We start from the raw sequence: 20,356 nt of genomic DNA on the forward strand, positions 1-20,356 counted from the left end.
CCATCTAGAAAGATGGCATCTCAAAACAGAACTGCTGACACTTGCCACCAAGGCTTTAAAAGAAAATCTGTACCTCTACTACTTATTCAGACTCTCAGCTGTTTACCTTCACAAAGGACTACCTTAAACTGCTAATGCTACTACAGCACTTCCTGAACCTTCCAGAGACTACCGAGGGGTAAGATAAGGGCTCCTTTTGTTTTCCTATTAGAGTTGGAAACAATCGAAATCATTTCCCTTCTACATAAACCAGGAGGCACCCTAACAGCGTTCAGAGAACTGAAGAATAGAGGAAAATAATTTATACTTGGTTCTAAAATAATTCTCAATATTACAATGTGACAACATATTTCATGCGTTTTTTTATTGACAGAAATACTGACCTTTGATGAGTTACATTGTTTCCAAGCTGTTCTGGGTCCGAAGTAAAAGAGTCTGAACTACTGTACCCATCTGCTGATAAATGGAATATACCCTATTTAATAATACTTTTTTATTCACTTTTTACTCTAGATACTCTAAACAAGTACGATAATTATTACTTCAAATCAGAGACATTTAAAGACTGGCTAATAGCTTAAGAGTTCATCCTAGTGTCGTTAAAGGTTAACAATTAAATATAAATCAAATAAATCGTGGCATATTTACACAACAAAGTACTATGCACACGGAACAAGTTATAATCTAGAGAAGTTAATGTAAATAGGAATAAAAAATATGCATAGACGACAATAAAACTTATGAAATTAGCCAGAGGTTCACCATTTTTTGCGTCAGAAAGTATCACTGCCAATTCCTCAAACTCTTATGAGGAGCAGAGAACTCCAGAGGCAGCCTAATGGTTGTGATACAGTAACAGATTTTAAAACAGAAACTCCAGGGTCGATCTGAAGGAACACTAATACTACTCCACACTTTCAAGGATTATAAATTAAAGGGACTGGTTATTTGGTTTAGTTTCACTTCAAAATGTACCCCGTTCCTTTTTCTCATCAAATAACTGAATTGTTTAATTCTACAGGAATGATATTAAAACTACCCGATTTCCACTTGGATGTTCTAACAGGCACCTCAAACCGGAGATGTCCAAAAGTCAACTTCCAATCTTCCCCAAAAAACCTACTCTTATCACAGCCTTCCTCAGTTCCTAGTGTATCAGGCCAAAATTCCCTGAATCGCCCTTGACCTCTCACCCCCATCCTCGATCACACAGGTAAGCAAGTCCCACGTACTTTCCCCACCAAATAGAGTCAGCATCTGACCATTTCTCAGCACTCCCACTGCTACCACTCCGGGCCAGCCTGTCATCTTCTCTCGCCTGTATTATTCTAATATAGTCTAAATATTATTCTATTATTTCCCTGTTTTGACTCTTGCTTTCTTCAGGCCTGTTACCAATACAGCAGCCAGAGTGATCCTGTTAAAAAATAAAGGCCAACCACATCCTTCTTCGTTCAAAACCTTCTAATGGCTTTTCATCTCATTCAGTAAGAGCCATTCTTACACTGTTCCCTGATGACTACTCTAAACCAGGGCTTCACATGGGCCCTTTCCTGTGCCTTAAACGTCCTTCCTTCAGATATTCAAAGCTGAATCCCTCATCTCCTTCAAATTTTAACCCAAATGTCATCTTTTGGTAAGGTCTGCTTTGACTACCTTATTTAAAATGCCACTTGCTCTTCCCTTTCCCAGCTTTATCCTTATCCACTGTGTTAATTATCTCCTAAGATACGAGCTCCTTTTTTTTTTAAAGTAAGTTTTTCTTTTACACCCCCTACCGAATGTAAGCTCCACTAGGGCAAAGATTTTTTTTTTTTCTGTTTTAACTGCTGGATCTCCAGTATCTAGAACAGAGCCTGGCACACAGTATTCCATTGACACAGGCTGCATAAATGAACGTATACACAATTTACTGAGAGAGAGAGAAAGGAGCTGGTGGGAGGAGTCATGGACTCAACGTGGCAACCGAGAGGGATGGCAAACAGAAAGCCTGCCTGGAAGCAGGTGCAGGAGGCAATGAGCAACCATTTACCCACATAGAGGGTAGGAGGTGTCAGAGGGTTGACTAATCTCCACTTTACTCAGTAAAGGTAATATGAAATAGCTACACATTTGAATTATTCAGACTCTAAATTGAGGCTCAATCAACTTCAAATGGAAGCTGTAATGCTATTTTTCACTTACCTACAGTATTTCCAGATGCAAATTTCACCGATGAATTTATCTTACTTTCCTCTGACAGGTCAGACGTTTTCACAAGTAATGGGCTAGTGGGATTAGTGTGATCTAGTAGAGAATTAATAGGTGAAAGTACAAGACCTGAATTAATACATTCATAAACCTCAGAGTTCAAGACTTCATTTAGGTATTTCAAAGAAGTAGCAGGTATGCCATGAGATATAAGACAAAATAGTATTTTTAATAAAATATAAGCTTGTTTACATAGAATTTAGTTTCCTTCCATAACAGAAGATACTTTATAACAGAAGAGTCAAGTTGTATGTGCATACTTCATTAATTTTATCCCCTTCAGGGTAATTAAACAAAGCACCCCACATATGGTTGTAAAGTAAGTAGTTTATGGGGTGACTGGGTGGCGGCTCAGTCATTTAAGCGTCTGATTCTTTTTTTTTTTTTTTAAATTTTTTTTTCAACGTTTTTTATTTATTTTTGGGACAGAGAGAGACAGAGCATGAACGGGGGAGGGGCAGAGAGAGAGGGAGACACAGAATCGGAAACAGGTTCCAGGCTCCGAGCCATCAGCCCAGAGCCTGACGCGGGGCTCGAACTCACGGACCACGAGATCATGACCTGGCTGAAGTCGGACGCTTAACCGACTGGGCCACCCAGGCGCCCCTAAGCATCCGATTCTTGATTTTTAGCTCAGGTCACGATCCCAGGGTGGTGGGATCGAGCCCTGTGTCATCCTCCTTGCTAAGCATGGAACTTGCTTACGATTTTCTCTCTCTCTCTCTCTCTCCCCCTGCCCCTCCCATGTACACAATCTTTCTCTCTTAAAAAAAAAAAAAAAAAAAGGTAATTTATAATGCTGATTTATATACAAAATAAATATACCTCTGAGAAGCCCTAACTAAAACATTTAATCTAAAGTAAGGAGGGGGCGCCTGGGTAGCTCAGTCGGTTGAGTGTCCGACTTCGGCTCAGGTCATGATCTCGCAGTTCGTGAGTTTGAGCCCCACATCGGGCTCTGTGCTGACAGCTCGGAGCCTGGAGCCTGCTTCGGGATTCTGTGTCTCCCTGTCTCCCTGCCCCTCCCACGGTCATGCTCTGTCTCTGTCTCTCAAAAATGAATAAACGTTAAAAACAAAAAATTTAAAGTAAGGAGAAACTTCAAGAGTTCAAGCAAAACATACAATTTTAAAGCTAAAATTTATTTTAACTGTAAACCTCTTTGGCTAAAATCCCAACACACTTAAAATGTGAATTCACACCAGTTATCATAAAAACCCACGGGTGTTGGAACGCCACATTTGCCAAGAGTCCTTCCTTTAAGACTTTGTAATATAAACTCAACTGACACAAGATGAAAAGCACACACACGCCCGCACGTATATGCATGCTTGCAGAAAGGACTATGTTAAAAAACAGACAATGATGAACTAGACGTGAACCCCCGAAGAGGAACTGTGCGTTTAGTTGCCGCTAACCGCCAACCGGAGCCTGGCCCGGCAGCAGGCAGCAGCCCTCTCACCGCTGCCGGTTCTTTTCAGCTCCATCTCCTGCATGTGGATCTTGCTCGGAGTCATGCGGATGGGAACCGGATGCACGATAGCGGTGTCCTGCAGGCACACGGGAAACACAGACTTTACATCACAAGTGCCACGCCGACACCACGAAACGGTAAAAATTGACGACACTTTAAAAACTGGTGGACAGACTTTCTCATTCATGCGAAGGCAAGCGCGAAAATTAATTTCTTAATGGAACGTTTCAGAATTCTAGCGAAAAAGTCCAGTTCACTCTGCGTGCCTAACATTCTGGTTTCTTTGACAAAAAATACACTTTAGCTTGAGTGGTTAAGGTTTGAGTGAAAAGAAGATCCATGAAACTACCACTGAAGACAATAATCGAAGGCAGAGTGTGAGACGATCTCATGAAATTATACGAATTTGAACCTTTGAGGTTAAAGTGAACAACTATTTCGTGAGAACCCAAACACTTAACAGATTGAACTCTTCCACTAAACTGCTGAAAAAAAATGGACACTTACTTCTTCCTATACAAAACAAAGGTAATAATCCTTGCTATATTTTAACAGTAGGCACGACATGTACTTTCTACAGATTAGTTCTACAGAACTGTTTAAAAAACTTCCACAAAGGCATGCGTTTTTTAAGAGGAATAAGACTCCTACTCTCAACATTTTCACATTTTTCTTAAACCTCTTCATGACTGTAATACATCTGAAATCCCTTCGTGAGTGGCAAGTGTAGTTAAAGGAGTAAGGAAACTGGCCAAACAGACTTCAGAAAAGAACGAAAAGAGCAAAGTAAGAAGAGAGGATGGAGACAAGCCTCTTGGAAAGAGAAGAGAAGGAGAAAGGTGCACCTGGGTACGAGGTAGACCTGGCCCTGGCAGCTGAGACCCACAGCGGAGGGACCAGAATGGGATCAAGCATTTGGCTGAATAGCAACTGACCACTACTGCTAGGGGGCTCAGTTCCTTCTATGAAGAGTCAGTTCCTATTTTGTGTGTGCTCCTACTAAAGACTAAACTTGAGATCCTGAAATTTCAGATATCTAGTTATGAGTTATGTTTATGATTCAGTGTGAAGGATCAGGACTTTTCGGTTTAAGTCAGACACCATTTTTGGTTGAGAGTAGCAGGCGACACGAAGTCTCTGCTAGACAAAGTTCAGTTCCATGACACTGTCTCTTGTTTGACAGGTCTCCCTGGCTTACTCTCGCAATCTCTACATCCAACCAAATTATGACAAATGAATTTTTTGTTGCAATTGTACTGACACACCCATTCGTAGCAATTTTCTGCCCCCATACCACCAAGGCTCTGGACAAAGTTCGAACATTTCCTCTACAACTCTAAAATCACAGTTATAAATATGAATACATATGTGGATACAAGTTTAGACTTCTCATATAATAAAGAGTCATTCTCAGGGAAATATGTTAACAATACACATAAGATGTTCTTTGTTGTATTTACGGTTATAAAAAACACGGCTTTAGGGGATAAATACTACTTTCTTAACTCGCAATGTTCGTGGCAGAAATAAATGCCATGAGAATCAGAATTTAACCCCGTAAGGCAAGGTCAAAGGAGAAAAAAATGATAGTTCGTGAGATAAGTTCTTAACTCCAAACCCCAAACTAGGAAAAAACAAGCAAAAAAACCTTCTTAGATGTTTTAACTCATAATATTCATCTAATATATATTCTGCGTGTGTATAAAATCAGATACATAGAACTCGTAACAGTTGGAACGATTAAGTAGTCTTTTTATATACTTCCAGTATACTCCATGGAAGTCGCGATAATGATCCCAAGAAAAGAAAATCATGAATGTTCTATTCATCCTCCAAATAATTTCTGTTAAGTTTCTGTGCCAGCAAATCAATTCTGGGTCACATACTTCAGTCATGCAACCACCGGTTGCTGGGAGCCCGCAACGGCTGTACCCGCTGCAGGACAAGGCGGCTCCTCGCAGGGCTTTACACAGATGACAGGCCTAACCTCCAACTGCCGTATGTGTCAGAAGCTTCGCTTGTGATTGAGACTTGCAGCAGGACAGAGAGCTTTGCCTCTGAGCATTTCCACATCCAAATCAAGAACCATGAACGCCTACAGGCTTCTGAGTCCTGAGCCACAAGATGCCAAAGTAACACCTTCTCTGCTCCAAATTAGCATCCCCAAATTTACAGAGAAAAAAGTAGGAAGACTGACTAGCAGGCTCTGCCCAATTTCTTCCACCTACTCAAATCACCTCATCACCTCTAGGAAACTCATTCCTAATCACTTATGGCACATTTGTGTCATATATTTGGACATCTGATTTCATGTACACATTTTAAATATATTATGCTCATTTATCTGTAGTTTCCACTTGCCTTAAATCCCATTATCCTGTCTGAAGCCAGTCTGCCTACTTTCCACTTCTGTGTCACTTACCAGCTTGCTCTCTCTTGTTCCCATTGATCCTTCACATTGTTTCCTGCCTGAGTGATCTTCCCTAACTGCCTTTCTCACCTCATCTTGTCACGGCACTCCCGGCTGGCTCCTCGTGTCTAGGAGATTAAGTTCAGATCCCTGGTCTAGCACACAAAGTTCTTCCCAGTCTGGTTTCAACCCTTAGCCCCATCATTCGAATCGCCAACCACACGTCTACCCTATACTCTTGCCACTTACCAGATCTGCTTGTGATATTCTCTCTGCTTGGGATGCCCTTGTCCACTCCTGCCAATTCAGAGTTTCACTCAAACCTCAGCATACAAACATAACCTCTTTTGTGAAAACTTGCCCAAATACACTGGGTTGAGTGAGCTCACAGTATTCTGCCCACAATCCTGCTCACGACTATATATGATAATTATCACAATCAGCTGTATTATAACCATCCACTTATAATGATTAAGCTGTGGTCTACTTAAGACTGGAATTTGTGTTTGTGTGTGTGTGACATTTTACATCCCTAGGGAGCATCAGAGGCACTTAGAAGGGGGCCCCACCAAACCAGGTGAGTTGGCTGGGCATAATCTGTAAGCAAACTACACTTCCTTTTTATACCCTGAATTACTCAGAAGTTCGGCGGCACTCGAGATCGGGCATACATCATGGCAAAGACTAGAGCATTACACTTCTCATCAGTCTAGAATTTAGTAGCAGAAGCAGATTCTACCAGAGGCTATTAATGATAAAGTAGTTCAACAAAAGCAATCAAGTTTCTGGAAATGAGCTATCAGAAACTCAATTTCATCACAATTCTGGGAGCCTAAAAATTACCCATCTCGGTGTGCATGTGGGGTCACTGTACTGTGTGATATAGATGTCTCTACGTGCTACAGAGAAGTGTGGGGCTTTTCACAGACTTTCACCTTGTTGGGCAAATGGCTAATTATAATTTTTAGCTTTTAAAAACCATTCCATTAAATGTTTCCAACACTGTAAGGTATGTAAATGCATATTAGAACTGTAGTGGTATTTTTCTCTTAGGCGACTCTCTTCTAATCCGTGTGGACCTTATTTACGCACTTGTAATTATTTATTGAAGCCTTGCAAAGGATCATTTGGGATTGTGGGTATAGGCTGTGTTCTGTAGAAGACAGTATGCCAGATAAGCATTGAGCGAAGGGTAAGAACTTATTAGATCCTCGATGGGAGCAGGGCATTTTCCTAATGCCAGGTTTAAAGTGAGATTACTAGTTGGGGAACAAAGTTTAGATTTAAGTTTAGCACCGTAACAGAGAAAAGATATTTCTAGGTACCAGATTATAAACAGTTAAGACTGCCAACTTTATCAAGTTTAGAGATCTAAATTCAAGTTAAAAATAGCAATTAACAATTTCCTAGAACCTCCTGCCACACTGAAGATAAAAAAAATAAAGTGTGGAGCCATATCATTTTCAACACTAGAGCCAGAATTCATAAATTTGGGTATTTTTTTCCAAAAGGTTACAAGAACATCAATATTATGAAATCAAATATTTCCTGGCATTTCCTGCCAGTCATGACTCAATTTATTTTGCCTCTGAGTTTTATATTTTTATACATAATGTTCTTTCCTGGCCTGACAAAAAATTGTCATACCATGATTATTTTCACCTCTCTTAAGGGTTAGAGAATAAAACAGAGCATTTCTTTATTGCTACATCAAACTTGCCTTCTCAAAAAAGGACTTCCATTAAGTATTTTAAATAAAAATAACTTGACTAAGTAGGAGACAAGAATAATATGGAGAAATAAATCTTAGAGCGAAGGTAAACTGTCTTTCAGCTCATAGCACCTGTCACTTCCCAAAAGACCTTAATTACGGCCCTAATAAGCAGCAGAAATTATATTTTGTTTTTTTATTCCTCCTTAATTTTCAGATCAAAACTGAAGACTAATGCCCTCAAAACAGCAGTAAGAGAAGCAAAAGGCAGATGATCTACATAGTTAATGAACTATGAAACAGACACTTAAAACACTTCCATAAGTTATCTGTTTTCAATATAACAGCATCCTCACTATTTCACAGATACAAATTTTTTAAAATTATGAAGCACACGAAAGATCCATTCATTTAAACTACTAAGATGTACTACTATCTTTAAATGCCATTTCTTCTAGATCCACATTAAATAAGGCTATTTCTATATTTAATTAAAAACTAATGGCTGTCTTTGATCAGAAACATCTAAAAAGAATGCCTTGTCACTTTTTCGGTATCTTTCCACTCAACTCATTTAAAAAAAAAAAAATCCTACCTTTACTCTCTTCTTCCCTTCCTTCCTACTTACTTCCTCTTTTCTTTTTGAAAGGTGCTTATTAGCATGTCCTTCTCTTTAAGAGAAAAAATAAAAGGAAAAGGAGGAGTGAACAGTGAGAAGAATGGTTAATAGCTATGGTTTTGAAGTTTTCAAATAATTTGAGGGACAAGTTGGGCATATATGAAATTAATTCTATGGGGATAGAATTTATTTTTTAAATCTGAGATGTGAACTTTGTAGCATTTTCAGAGCAACACAGTGAGCCACAGGAAGACAAGACGGAGGCTCTCTTGCACAATGGGAATCTGTGACCAACAACTCTGTATTCTTTTGCTGAGCTTGATTCTGTATAACAGAACTCAACATACTAATTAAGTCAAAGCCATATCATCTGGACTATTAAAATAAAAGAGGACACTGCATATTTACATACATGGTACATATTACATGATGTGTAAGCATACAAATAAAACAGTATTACTAAGTGTCACTCACTGAGATACACAGTATATGTTTACTAGAACATACACTTAATTAGCAAATGAAAACAAGGTCAGCTAAACCAATTTTCACAAAATACTTCCTTAGACACATATACCAGATTGTAAAAACGTACAGTTTTCTGTCATCAAAATAACTAGAAAATACAGAGAATGATAAAAAAAAAAAATGTTCTTTCCACCATTAAGCACACAAAAATTGAAAAGCCTGCCACCATTTCCCTCTAAGCACTCCACTCAATCATGCATATCAGCTAAAAACCATAATGAATGGAAATTTGGGTTAATAAAATTAATTTCAAACAAGCAAGCTAAGTGATTGACTTACAGGATCAGCTGGTGCAATGTTAGAATCAAATTGGGTCAGAGTTTGTGAGCTTGAAGAGCGTTCACTAAATGTCTCCCACTGCTGAACAGACAGAGGAGAGACAAGTCAGCATGATGAGAAAGATGGAGTCAAAGATCACTGGAGAAGATTTAGCAAAGTAATTCAGAGGTTGCACTGCAAGTTGTGTTTCAAAGGCCTGACAAAATTCCGTAATTGCTGTGTTTCCATAAACATTTTATACTTCTCTATGCTGGGTCATCTTAAAATGTTAAGGCGGGCAGCTTCACATTCCAACGTAGAATAACAATTTATTGCAATCTCAACGGGAGAGATTCAAAGTGTCACAGAATTAAAACTCAAAACACCCTGTAGGAAGAGAATCTAGGTGATATAAATGACAACAAAGTTAAAATGTGAAGGGGTTGGTCTTGACTAGAGCAAGTATTACTTCAAATCCTTCTTTCAAAATTCTAACGTTAATGTATTGATTTGGTGATGCTAAATGAATCCTGTGTACCAAAGTTTTGGTCAAAACAAAGCAAGTCACTGTGACTTGCCAGTGCGACCCCTGAAAGATGATTCTATTATGTACGTGCACATATTTTATCCGTATGCAGAGATATTTAATAAAATATAATTGAGGTAAAATGAAAAGATTTCTGGAATTAATATATGTTTGAGCTTATGTCAATCTGTAGCAAGTCAACCCCTGCCATCAGCACTACGAACAGGGCCATGCCAGACCACAAGACAGAACTGCCCATCAGGCACCGCCCCCCACCCCATGCTAGAAAAATCAGAATGCGGCCACAATGAGAGCAAATCAAGCATCTGAGTTTGTGTTATGTATAGAAGACATATTTTGATATGAAATACTACTCTCTAAAAGAGGTACACAAATATCATACCTCTTAAAACAGGTGGAGTGATCATACGTTAATTTTAGTAAATTCCATTTGTTTGGGAGATCTTAGTAATAAAATAGCTAAGAATTTTATATCAAAATTGCATTAAAATTGGATTCAGAATTATCGGTTATTCTCTGAAGAAGGAAAAACATCTACACATGTACAATATATACACACAAATGTTTACACACAGACACACCCTACTCTATTAGCCAAAATCCTTTCTATAATTCAGTGTGGAAAAGTATACATTTTTATGCTTCAAAGTTCGACTTACTATTTAAAATAGTGATATTCAATTTGAGAAGACATGTAGAAATTAAAGATTAGCAAATACGCTGATGAAAATTATCTACAAAAATAGATAATATAAACCATTCAACAACTCTCCCTCTAGATAAGTTTTTTCATAAAAATTAAGATAGAAATACTAATGCATTCAAAATGATTCTTGAATAAAGAAAACCCACAACAATTCACTTTTGTCACGGACATCACTTCAGTGATGTCAATATAATCAGTTTCTTCAATAATTATTGTTGCAGGGGTAGAGAAGAAATTTTTAAAATCCTAATTATCTAATTATGGAGAAAAGTTTAGATGCAGAAGACTTTTGCCAAAAAAAAAAAAAAAAAAAGGCATTACCTATCTTATCTGGTGGCATGAAGTTTTACTTGGGTTTTTTAAGGTTATATGTAAGCTACCTGGAGAGCAGAGAAACACCCAGATCTTTACGTTAGTATAATGGCTAAAAGCATGCTCTGGAACCAGACTGCTGGAATCCTAGTTGATTCCTAGTCATCCTGTATGACCTTAGGCGAGTTATTGAACCTCTCTGTGCTTCAGTTTCACCATCTGTAACATGAGGCTAATAATACCTGTATCACAAGGTTGTGACGAAGCTGTCAGGAGTTAACACATGTGAGAGCTTTTTGGACAGAGCTGGCACAGCAAAATTGATGCTCGACAAATGTGAGGTGCCATTATTAGTGTTAATCAGTGCCCCGTCCGTGTTTGCAGGTGCTGAGTATTTGCTGAAAGAGTGTTAGTGCTTTGTGGTAGAAAATTAAAATATAATTTAAATTCCATACCCTAAGTATATATCCTTTTTATAAATACTATTAAAATGTCTCAAAATCAATGTTAGTTTTAGTAACATTCTGATTTTTCACATGTAGTTAAAAAAAATTGTGACACTCATGAACATGGTAGCAAATACTACAAAATGAAACTTGTTAGGAATATTGAAGGGAAAATGCAACTACTGAAATCAGAATTTGGAAGGGACTCCATTCCTCGTCTTTAATGATCACATGCAATTTTACTGAGAACGAAGATGGGCTTTAGAACTGAGTTGATTTAGAATGAGCTGCTTTTATTTATGAACTGATATCAATGGAATATAAATATTCCTTTAATCTGATAGTGCTTTTAAAAATGACAAATGAATAAATGTAGCAAAAATTAGTGATTTCAAGAAAACTGACCATACTTTCTATAAAGCCTACTAGTAAATTTTTTTTCCTACCAGTAAATTCTTTTAAGCCTTACTTCCTCCCTCTAACAAGGACTTAGATGGTTATTTTATGATAAATGTATGTTACAAGGTCTCAGACACATATCTGTGATTATGTCATAAAGCAGCTGCAAGTACTTAAAACTTGCCAGTTCCTTCTCTGCTTTCCAACTATGTAAAATTAACTAGTGTCCCTTCCATCTAGTGTTTTTCAGCCTTTAAAATACATGGAAAACACAGAAAGCTTAGAATTTTTCCTGAAACAACAAACTTCTAGGTTTGTAGCACTATAAAAGTGATATTAAAAACCAGAAGAAAAAAAGTACTTGTTCACAAAGAAAGCTGCTCTCACAGACTGCGCCAGTGGTTTCCTAGGAGTTTTATGCAGCATTAAGGTTTAGCAGAGTGGGGGGACCTCGGGCCTTCTCTTTTTCTAATCGGAGTGGCCCTATGGGAGGGCCTCTGGGCTTTTTTTTTTTCTAATCAGAGTGGCCCTATTTCTATTGTTTTCTATAGAGGAGCTCAAGTAATGGGGGGAGGCAGTGTATTTGGTCTCAAATTCTGTTTTGCATGCTGTGCTTGGTCTGGCACGATTTATCTTTTAGCCACTGTATTTAGTAGTTAAATCGTTCCATTTTGTATAGCATAGAACTAAATTATTATAAATAGCTTGGGTTGTAGAAAATGCTTTCTTCATGTGGAAAGCTGGAGAGTGACTTCTCACACTCGCTTCCAATGCTGAGATACGGAATATATTATCACATACCTTGCTTACAGGAAATGAGAAGACAGTGTGATACGGTGGGCACAGCTGACTGAATGTCAAGGATCTGTGTTTAAATCTTAGCTCCAGACCCTCTCTGGCTATGAGATACGTGGGCCAAGATATCCACCCCTTTGTTAACTTCATGTGTCTGCCCCATCTAACTCACAAGGCTTTAGCAGGAATAAGTGCTGGGAACCAAACGATAGTATTTATTATGAAAAATACTTGGAAAAGCTCAGTCACGTCATTAAAAACCTTTATCACAGTCATATTGGGTATGTTCTCTCATGCATGCATACTGACAGAGCTATCTGCTGAAATTACTCTGTCTGGAACTTCTTACCTTAAAATAGTTAATGTTAGTAAAAGAAAAGGGAAGATCTGCTAACCTCACTGCTCTGATTCAACTCAGGCCAAGTCTGGTTTAGTGACGGCATTGACGGCGACTTGCTTGGAGGTGCTTCTGCAGGAGAGCCTGAATAACCTACCTCACCTGGCTGATCCCCAACGTCTGCAATTGAAAAACAGAGAAATTCTCTATAAACAATACATTTTAGTTTAGGAATATTTACTTATAAAAGAAAATCGAACAGAAGATTTTCAAAAGCAGTAATTTATAAACTGAATTTCCTTTCCTTATGCTCCCCCCAAAAAACACTTTAAAAATCAAATAATCAGGCAATACTTATTAATGCTATGTATTGTGTACTCGGAACCATAGCTTTCCATGAAAATAAAATCGAGTCAGGCACAAATAGAAAAAAAGAGTGTTACACATAACAACAAATGCAATAGGCACATGCTCTGAATAATTTATTTTATTTTATTTTATTTTAATTTTATTTTATTTATCTTACTTGACTAGATGTCTTTTTTTATTTAAATCCAAGTTGGTTAACATATGGTGTAATAATGATTTCAGGAATAGAATTTAGTGATTCATCACTTACTTATAACACCCAGTGCTCATCTCAACCAGAGCCCCCCTTAATGCCTATCACCCATTTAGCCCACCCCCCACCAATACCCCTTGAGCAACTCTCAATTTGTTCTCTATTTCAGAGTCTCTTATGGTTTATTTTGAATCATTTTCTAATAATCTCACACCAGTTCCCAGAGTATATTTCATGGAAGACTAATCATTAAGGTGCTTTAAAAAATTAGGCTTCCTGTTCAAATAAATGTGGTGATACTATAACTCCCTGTTGAACATCCCCATGCACTCCTGTGTATCAAAGACTTGTAATGTCCTTGAACAAATAAACTTTATTTAACCAGTTTTTCCCAAACACAAACCATTTTTATCAAACAAAATCCTTCCAAATTCCCTTGGAATATAATTTGGAAACTGCTGATTTGGAACTCATTCACTCACATTTTCTCTGCAAACCTCCCCGTTACCAAAAAGCAGCATATATTGGCAAGGCAGACAGCAAAAGGAAAGGAAAGGCCCCAGGCTTGGGCAAAAAGCAAGGTCAATAAGCCAACTTTTATCATTACAATGTATAATTACATTACAATGTAATTACATTCCAATGTAAAAACAGAAGGAATTTCAACGGCAACTAAACTCTGAATCCAATTTTCCCAAATTTTACATGGTTTTGAATATAATCCCAGCCTGAAAATCAGATTCATTGCCAAGTTAATGGGACTACTTAATCTATTGAGAACCTATAACAAAAATATGATTCTAAAATCTGTCACCATCTCACTGTTTGACCATGGGCAAGTTGAATAAAACAGCACCTGAGTTTCTCCATCAGAAAGACATCTGCCATTAACTTAGCACTGTACTTCAAATTCCTAATAGATGGCCATATAACTTAGCAATATAAAGGTTTTTACCTTTCAACCTATTCATAAGCAAATCCTTTATATTTTAGGGCCTAACAGAGGACCTAATACATAGCAGGCACTCAAATATTTTTTGAGTTACTTTCAGGTTCTCCATTTAAATTCATTCTTCTTTACTGTTACTTTCCTAAAACAAAAATTACCTGTTGACATTTTGAAAAAGTTCTCAGAATTTCTCTTTGCCCCATTTCTGTTCCATGGCTATCTCAAATTTGCCATTCGCGTACCCTGACATAACTTCTTTAAGTCCTAATTTGCAGTCCAGCATGATATTTTGATAAACTTTTGTTTTCTAAGATCAAGAATAGTTGCTACTTTTTTCTTAATCTCGTCCCTTTGTCAATAAACGTGTCCGAGTGGCGTAGAACCAATGCCTCCTATAATATTCTATGAAGGCTCAAAGCTCTCAGAGAACGACTAATGAAAACATTATTTATAATAAATCCATTGTAGTTCTCAGTGTGAACGAAAATTATGGACTTTTCCCCCTATGATTACCAAGGGAAAGGAAGTTAAGGAAAGGAAGATAATGGCTATAAATTTGACTGTTCGCTCTAAGTGAAATGAGGATGGTGAATGAAGCAACGTCAGAGATACCCCAAAGCAGGTATTCATATGGAGAAAAGCAGAATTAGAATAGTCTTAACTACAGAATGATTAATTTTCAAAAGAACCTATCTATCTAAAGTCAGACTGTATCAGTGAGGTTTGAAATGTCATCTCAGGGCAAACTGGGGCCCTGGTTTAGCTTTCCAGACTTCTGTTCTCCTGTCTCAGTCTTCTACTTATAAATTTAGGATCAGACTGCACCCTACCCCCACTTCAGGGCAGTTACAATTTAGGGTAGATTCTGGGAACCTCTTTGGTTCACTGGTACAAAACTGCCTTGGGTCCAGCCTCTTGAGGCCGAGAAGTGAAATGTTAGCCACCCAAATAATTGTACTTCATAATTATTCTAATAGTTATTTTCCTCGAGTACCAATTCTCAAACTGTGGTCCATGGACCCCTGGGGATCCCCGGGACTTTTTACGGGCTCTGAAAAGTCAAAATGGTTTTTGTAATGATAATAATGCTTTTTCCTGTGATGGCACCTACAACAATGAAGCAAAAGCAATGGTGGGTAGAACTGCTGGCTTATCAATAAGCAAAAATCGAGGCAGTGGCACCAAAATATATTAGTCATTATATCCTTCACCCCACACATTCCAGTTAAAATAAACAAGCATGACAACTTCACTGAAGAACACTCACAATTATCACACTAAAAATTATTTTTATGAAACCTCAACCCTGAAAACACGTCTCAATACTCTGCATGGCAAAAAAAAAAAAAAAAAAAGGGAAACGTATACAAAGCACTCTACTTCATATCCAGGATTGCAGTGGTGTCAAGGAAAAGTACTTGTATGACTCAGTTGTCAGCTGAACAGGCCACTTTTGTCATGGAACACCATTTTCCTTGAAAGAATAGCTGATAAACTATAATTATTCAGACTTGGATATGGGGCAGGCATTTTCTCAAAAATGAATTAAGTGAGCCTGCCACTTCCAGGAAAACCAACTGTCTTCAGTATTTGTTACAAATGACAAAGTTTGAGCTTTCAAGCAAAAAATAAGAATTTTGGAAAATGTGTATCCATGCCCAGACTCTCAAGAACTTCACAATGCTTCTTTGATAAGATAGGTTATGTTAACATATACGCTTTTTGAACATTTTATAATAAAATGTCCCAATGTTTGAAAGGTCTGTATAACTCAGTAAACTGATGTTTTACAAGTAATCAATGCGCTAAGTTACAAAATCACACGTGGGGTAAAAGATTCGCTCAAAGTGTATTCAAAGTGCAAGGCAAACCTATGGATTTTGATGTAACAGTACAAACAATTCATCTATATGGTTTCGGCTCTCAATTAACCTTTAAGAAATTACCATCTGTTGAGTTTTGGAGTAGTACCAAAGAACATCTGTAATTATCTGAAAATAGTCCTCCCTTTTACTACTGAGGCTACGTTTTCTTCATGCATTAGAGACTGGCAACCTTTTTCTACAAAGGCCAGACAGTATATATTTTAGGCTTTGCAGACGGCCTATATGGTCTCTGCTGCAAACATGCAACTATTGCAGTGCAAAAGCAGCCAGAAATAATGTGTGAAGGAATGAGGTTGGTTTGTAGTCCAATAAAATTTCATTTGCGGAAGTAAAATTTTAATTTCATATAAATTTCATGTATCATGAAATACTGCCCCCCCCCCCCGCACCTCGATTAAAAAAACCACCACCACCCCATTGTGCTTGTGGACTACACAGAGACAGCAGACTGTTTGGTCCTCAGCCTTTAGTTTGCCAATTCCTGACACATTTCCAACAACATAACATATCCAACAGACTGAATGCAAAAGCAAATATGAGAATCTAGCTGTCTTCTATTAAACCAGATATTAAAGAGGTTTGCAAAGATGTAAAACAATGCCATCCTTTTTATAATTTTTTTTATTTTGGAGAATACGGTTGTTTTCCTAAAAATATCTGTTAATACGTAAAAGGTGTTCTATTGTTATTTTATTTTATTTTTTATTTTTTATTTTTTAAAATTTTTTTTCAACGTTTTTTATTTATTTTTGGGACAGAGAGAGACAGAGCATGAACGGGGGAGAGGCAGAGAGAGAGGGAGACACAGAATCGGAAACAGGCTCCAGGCTCCGAGCCATCAGCCCAGAGCCTGACGCGGGGCTCGAACTCACGGACCGCGAGATCATGACCTGGCTGAAGTCGGACACTTAACCGACTGCGCCACCCAGGCGCCCCTATTGTTATTTTAAAATAAAGCATAAAATCTATCAGTTTTAATTTCTAAAAGGGTAACTATTTTGTTGAATAGGTAATTACCGATAGATCTCGTCCGCATAAACTCTTTCGTGGTCCACAATAATTTTTAAGAATGTAAAGGGGTCCTAAGACTAAAAAGTGTGAAAACTCACTGTCCTAGAAATCCAAAATTTATTTCTAGAATAAATTAGCAAAATCACACATCGCCTCTTACATAGAACAACAAATGGTAGTAGAAAAAGAACAAATTACCTATGTTCTAGAAACTAACAGTCATGAGACTGAGAAGCACTAGGTCTGTAAGTGAACCGCACCTCCTTCCACCTGGCTCCCTATAAATGCCAACCAAGAGCTTCACGCCCACCCACAGAAGTTAGTCTTTAAGACTGTATCTTGCGGAGGCAGGGGCGTAGTTTTACGCTTACCTGATGCAGTGTTCCAACCTAGCCTCCCGCTGGAACACTGTGTCAACCCTGCCTCCCTCCTGAGGGTTCTGCTCTGCCCCTGACATCATCAGAGCATCAGGGCTGAAAAAGAAGAGCATGAGCCTAAATTATTGGTTAAAGTAAACCCCAAAAGGGCTGTTATGCAAAAAGTATTTCCATGTATAAAAGTGGGTCTGGAAGACACAACCCAGTGTGATCACACTGACATACTGTCAATCTACATTTAAAGTTAGAAATGATTATATTAGATGAGTGCAAACTGTATTTTTAGGATCACACCAGAAAATAAAAACCCTGTCAGTAGTTTCCATCCTTCTAGCCTCCAAAGATTCTGAAAAGTTCCCAGATTCGGGTCAGTACAGTGTGCCTGCTGAACACTGGTCTTTCTCAAAGACCTTTGGTTTTATTCTAGGTTTATCTTTCCATTGTTACACTAACATGCTAACACTGCTTCAAAAATGACTGCCGGTGGTTATTAATCTGATAGAAATATATATGCTCCCTAGAGTCTTAGGGTTTAAAACTTATTTTGCTTTCAAGTAGCAAAATAAAGGTAGGAAGAATCCTTCAATCATGAAACCTCAGTCAAAGCTGCAATCTCATTTAATAGCTTTGTTAAAGCATAAGCAGCTACATGTCTTATTTGAAATGTGAATATTATTCTTATAAAAAAGTATTTAAAACAAAAAATAAACTGGTTTGGATAAATGTTAAGTCTTCAAGTAAAACTACTAATGGTACATTTTTCATGCATACTTAAAAGACAGGGGCAAACAATGGATATGCAAAAAGAAATTAAAGAATTTAAGGTATACTATGCTTTGTTTTGATATTATACCCATTAAAAAACTACATTCTATTTGAAAAATTAATTTTACTCTTCTTCAACACTCCACAAAATGCAAACTTATTCAGTAAGCAGACCTTTATACAGTCTACATAGTTCACCAGTTTTAAATTAAAACCAAGGATTTTTTAAGTACAAAAACGTGTACAATGTTTGAAAAGAAACATTCACTCCAAATCCTAATTAAATTGTAAACTGTTGACTTTTTTTTTTTTTTGCAGTACTGATCTTTTATAGGAACTATTATTTGACTCAGCTACTATACTTCAAAGAATATAATCTACAGATACATAGAAGGTTCCCATCATCCAAGAACAGCTAAAAATGGAAGAAGTACATCTATGTGAATCCAGTTAAAATAACTAAAATTTCATGAAGAAAAAATAATTTATGTAGGGCTTTGTTTTCAAAACTTAACACAGAAAATTGTGAAAATGAGTATCAAGACCAAAGAATAAAAGATGTTATAATTCTGGGGTGCAATTTGGTGGCAAAATTAAAAAAAGTAAGAATTCAATCAGTGAACATTTACTGAGGGCCTATACTTAAACACAGTAAATAAAGACAAAATATTGAGCAAGATGACAATGCTTTCATTTATTTCCAGGGACTTCTCTTTCCTTTTTTACGTACAAAAAATTTTTTTTAACATTTATTTATTTCTAAGAGACAGACAGCATGAGCATGAGCAGGGTTGGGGCAGAGAGAGAGGGAGACACAGAAACGGAAGCGGACTCCAGGCTCTGAGCTGTCAGCACAGAGCCTGACACGGGGCTTGAACTCATGAACCGTGAGATCATGACCTGAGCTGAAGTCAGACGCTTAACCGACTGAGCCACCAAGGGGCCCCTCCATGGAGTTCTCTTTCCTACAGAGGAAGATAGAGGTCTTTTGTTTCACTTTTGAATTTCATATCACAATTGTAAAGAAAAAGTACAAAATTTGTCCTTTATACAAAAAATAATTTAAAGTATCATAATTATTCACAAGGACTATTACTAAAGCTCTGATATTTAAACCATAATCCTCTTATTCTTTTTTTTTAATCTTATTTATTTTGAGAGAGAGCACGAGCAGGGAAGGGGCAGAGAGAGAGGAAGAGAGAATCCCAAGCAGGATCCACACTGTCAGCACAGAGCCTGACACAGGGCTCAAACTCATGAACCACGAGATCATGACCTGAGCCGAAATCAGGAGTTGAATGTTTAACCATCCAGCCATCCAGGCGCTCCTAAACCATAATCTTTCAAAGCCCCTACCACGTCATCCTTGTAGAGATTTTCTCCTTTAAGTATGATCTAATCTTGTTGTCAGCGTCTTTGCCAGGAATTTATGGAGTTCTAATCATTTTGACCAATTTCATTAAACGGTGCATTTTTGCCAATATTTGGAATTGTACTGATTTGTCACATACAACAACCAACTATCTGGAAAAAAAGGACACTAATGTTAAGAATGTATATATGTGTGTATGGGGGGGAGGGGAAGGCTTGAGAAGTAATTCCTTAGGTGTAAAGGTAACGATGAATATTAGTGTTTACTTTATTTTTTCCTCTGCAACTGAAGTCATTTGGGAGAGTGAATTTTCAAAAATAAAGATTGAGGGAAACCTGGGTGGCTCAGTTGGTTGAACCACTGACTCTTAGTTTTGGCTCAGGTCATGATCTCACAGTTCATGAGTCTAAGCCCCTGACAGTGTGGAGCCTGCTTGGGATTCTCTCTCCCCCTCTCTCAAAATAAGTAAAAATAAAAAAAAGCTTTTTTTTAATAAATAAAGATTTAGGATTCTTTGTAGAAAATAAAGATATATGTATCTTTTTTGCAGCACTGTTTTAAAGGTAAAGTCAAGAAACTATCCAAAAATCCGTTAGTAAGACATTGGTTAAATTAAGCCACATCTATATTATGGAATACACT

The 20,356-nt window shown here is 37.5% G+C and overlaps 1 protein-coding gene across 5 annotated transcripts in view; it reads right to left on the reverse strand.

Moving 5' to 3' along the window:
• Positions 1 to 20,356, reverse strand: part of REPS1 (RALBP1 associated Eps domain containing 1) — an 87,740-nt gene that overhangs the window by 10,436 nt on the left and 56,948 nt on the right. The window contains exons 9-13 of one of the 5 annotated variants that reach the window (XM_042987227.1): positions 12,851 to 12,972; positions 9,272 to 9,349; positions 3,713 to 3,800; positions 2,185 to 2,286; positions 384 to 456 (exon numbers count right to left, since the gene is read on the reverse strand). In XM_042987227.1, coding sequence (XP_042843161.1) covers positions 384 to 456; positions 2,185 to 2,286; positions 3,713 to 3,800; positions 9,272 to 9,349; positions 12,851 to 12,972 — 463 coding nt within the window. Of the gene's footprint in view, positions 1 to 383; positions 457 to 2,184; positions 2,287 to 3,712; positions 3,801 to 9,271; positions 9,353 to 12,850; positions 12,973 to 20,356 lie in introns of all 5 variants that reach the window. The other 4 variants (XM_042987226.1, XM_042987225.1, XM_042987229.1 and 1 more) reach the window with 4 other exon arrangements.

The sequence above is a fragment of the Panthera tigris genome, chromosome B2 (assembly GCF_018350195.1).
Source record: "Panthera tigris isolate Pti1 chromosome B2, P.tigris_Pti1_mat1.1, whole genome shotgun sequence".
Lineage (NCBI taxonomy): Eukaryota > Metazoa > Chordata > Mammalia > Carnivora > Felidae > Panthera > Panthera tigris.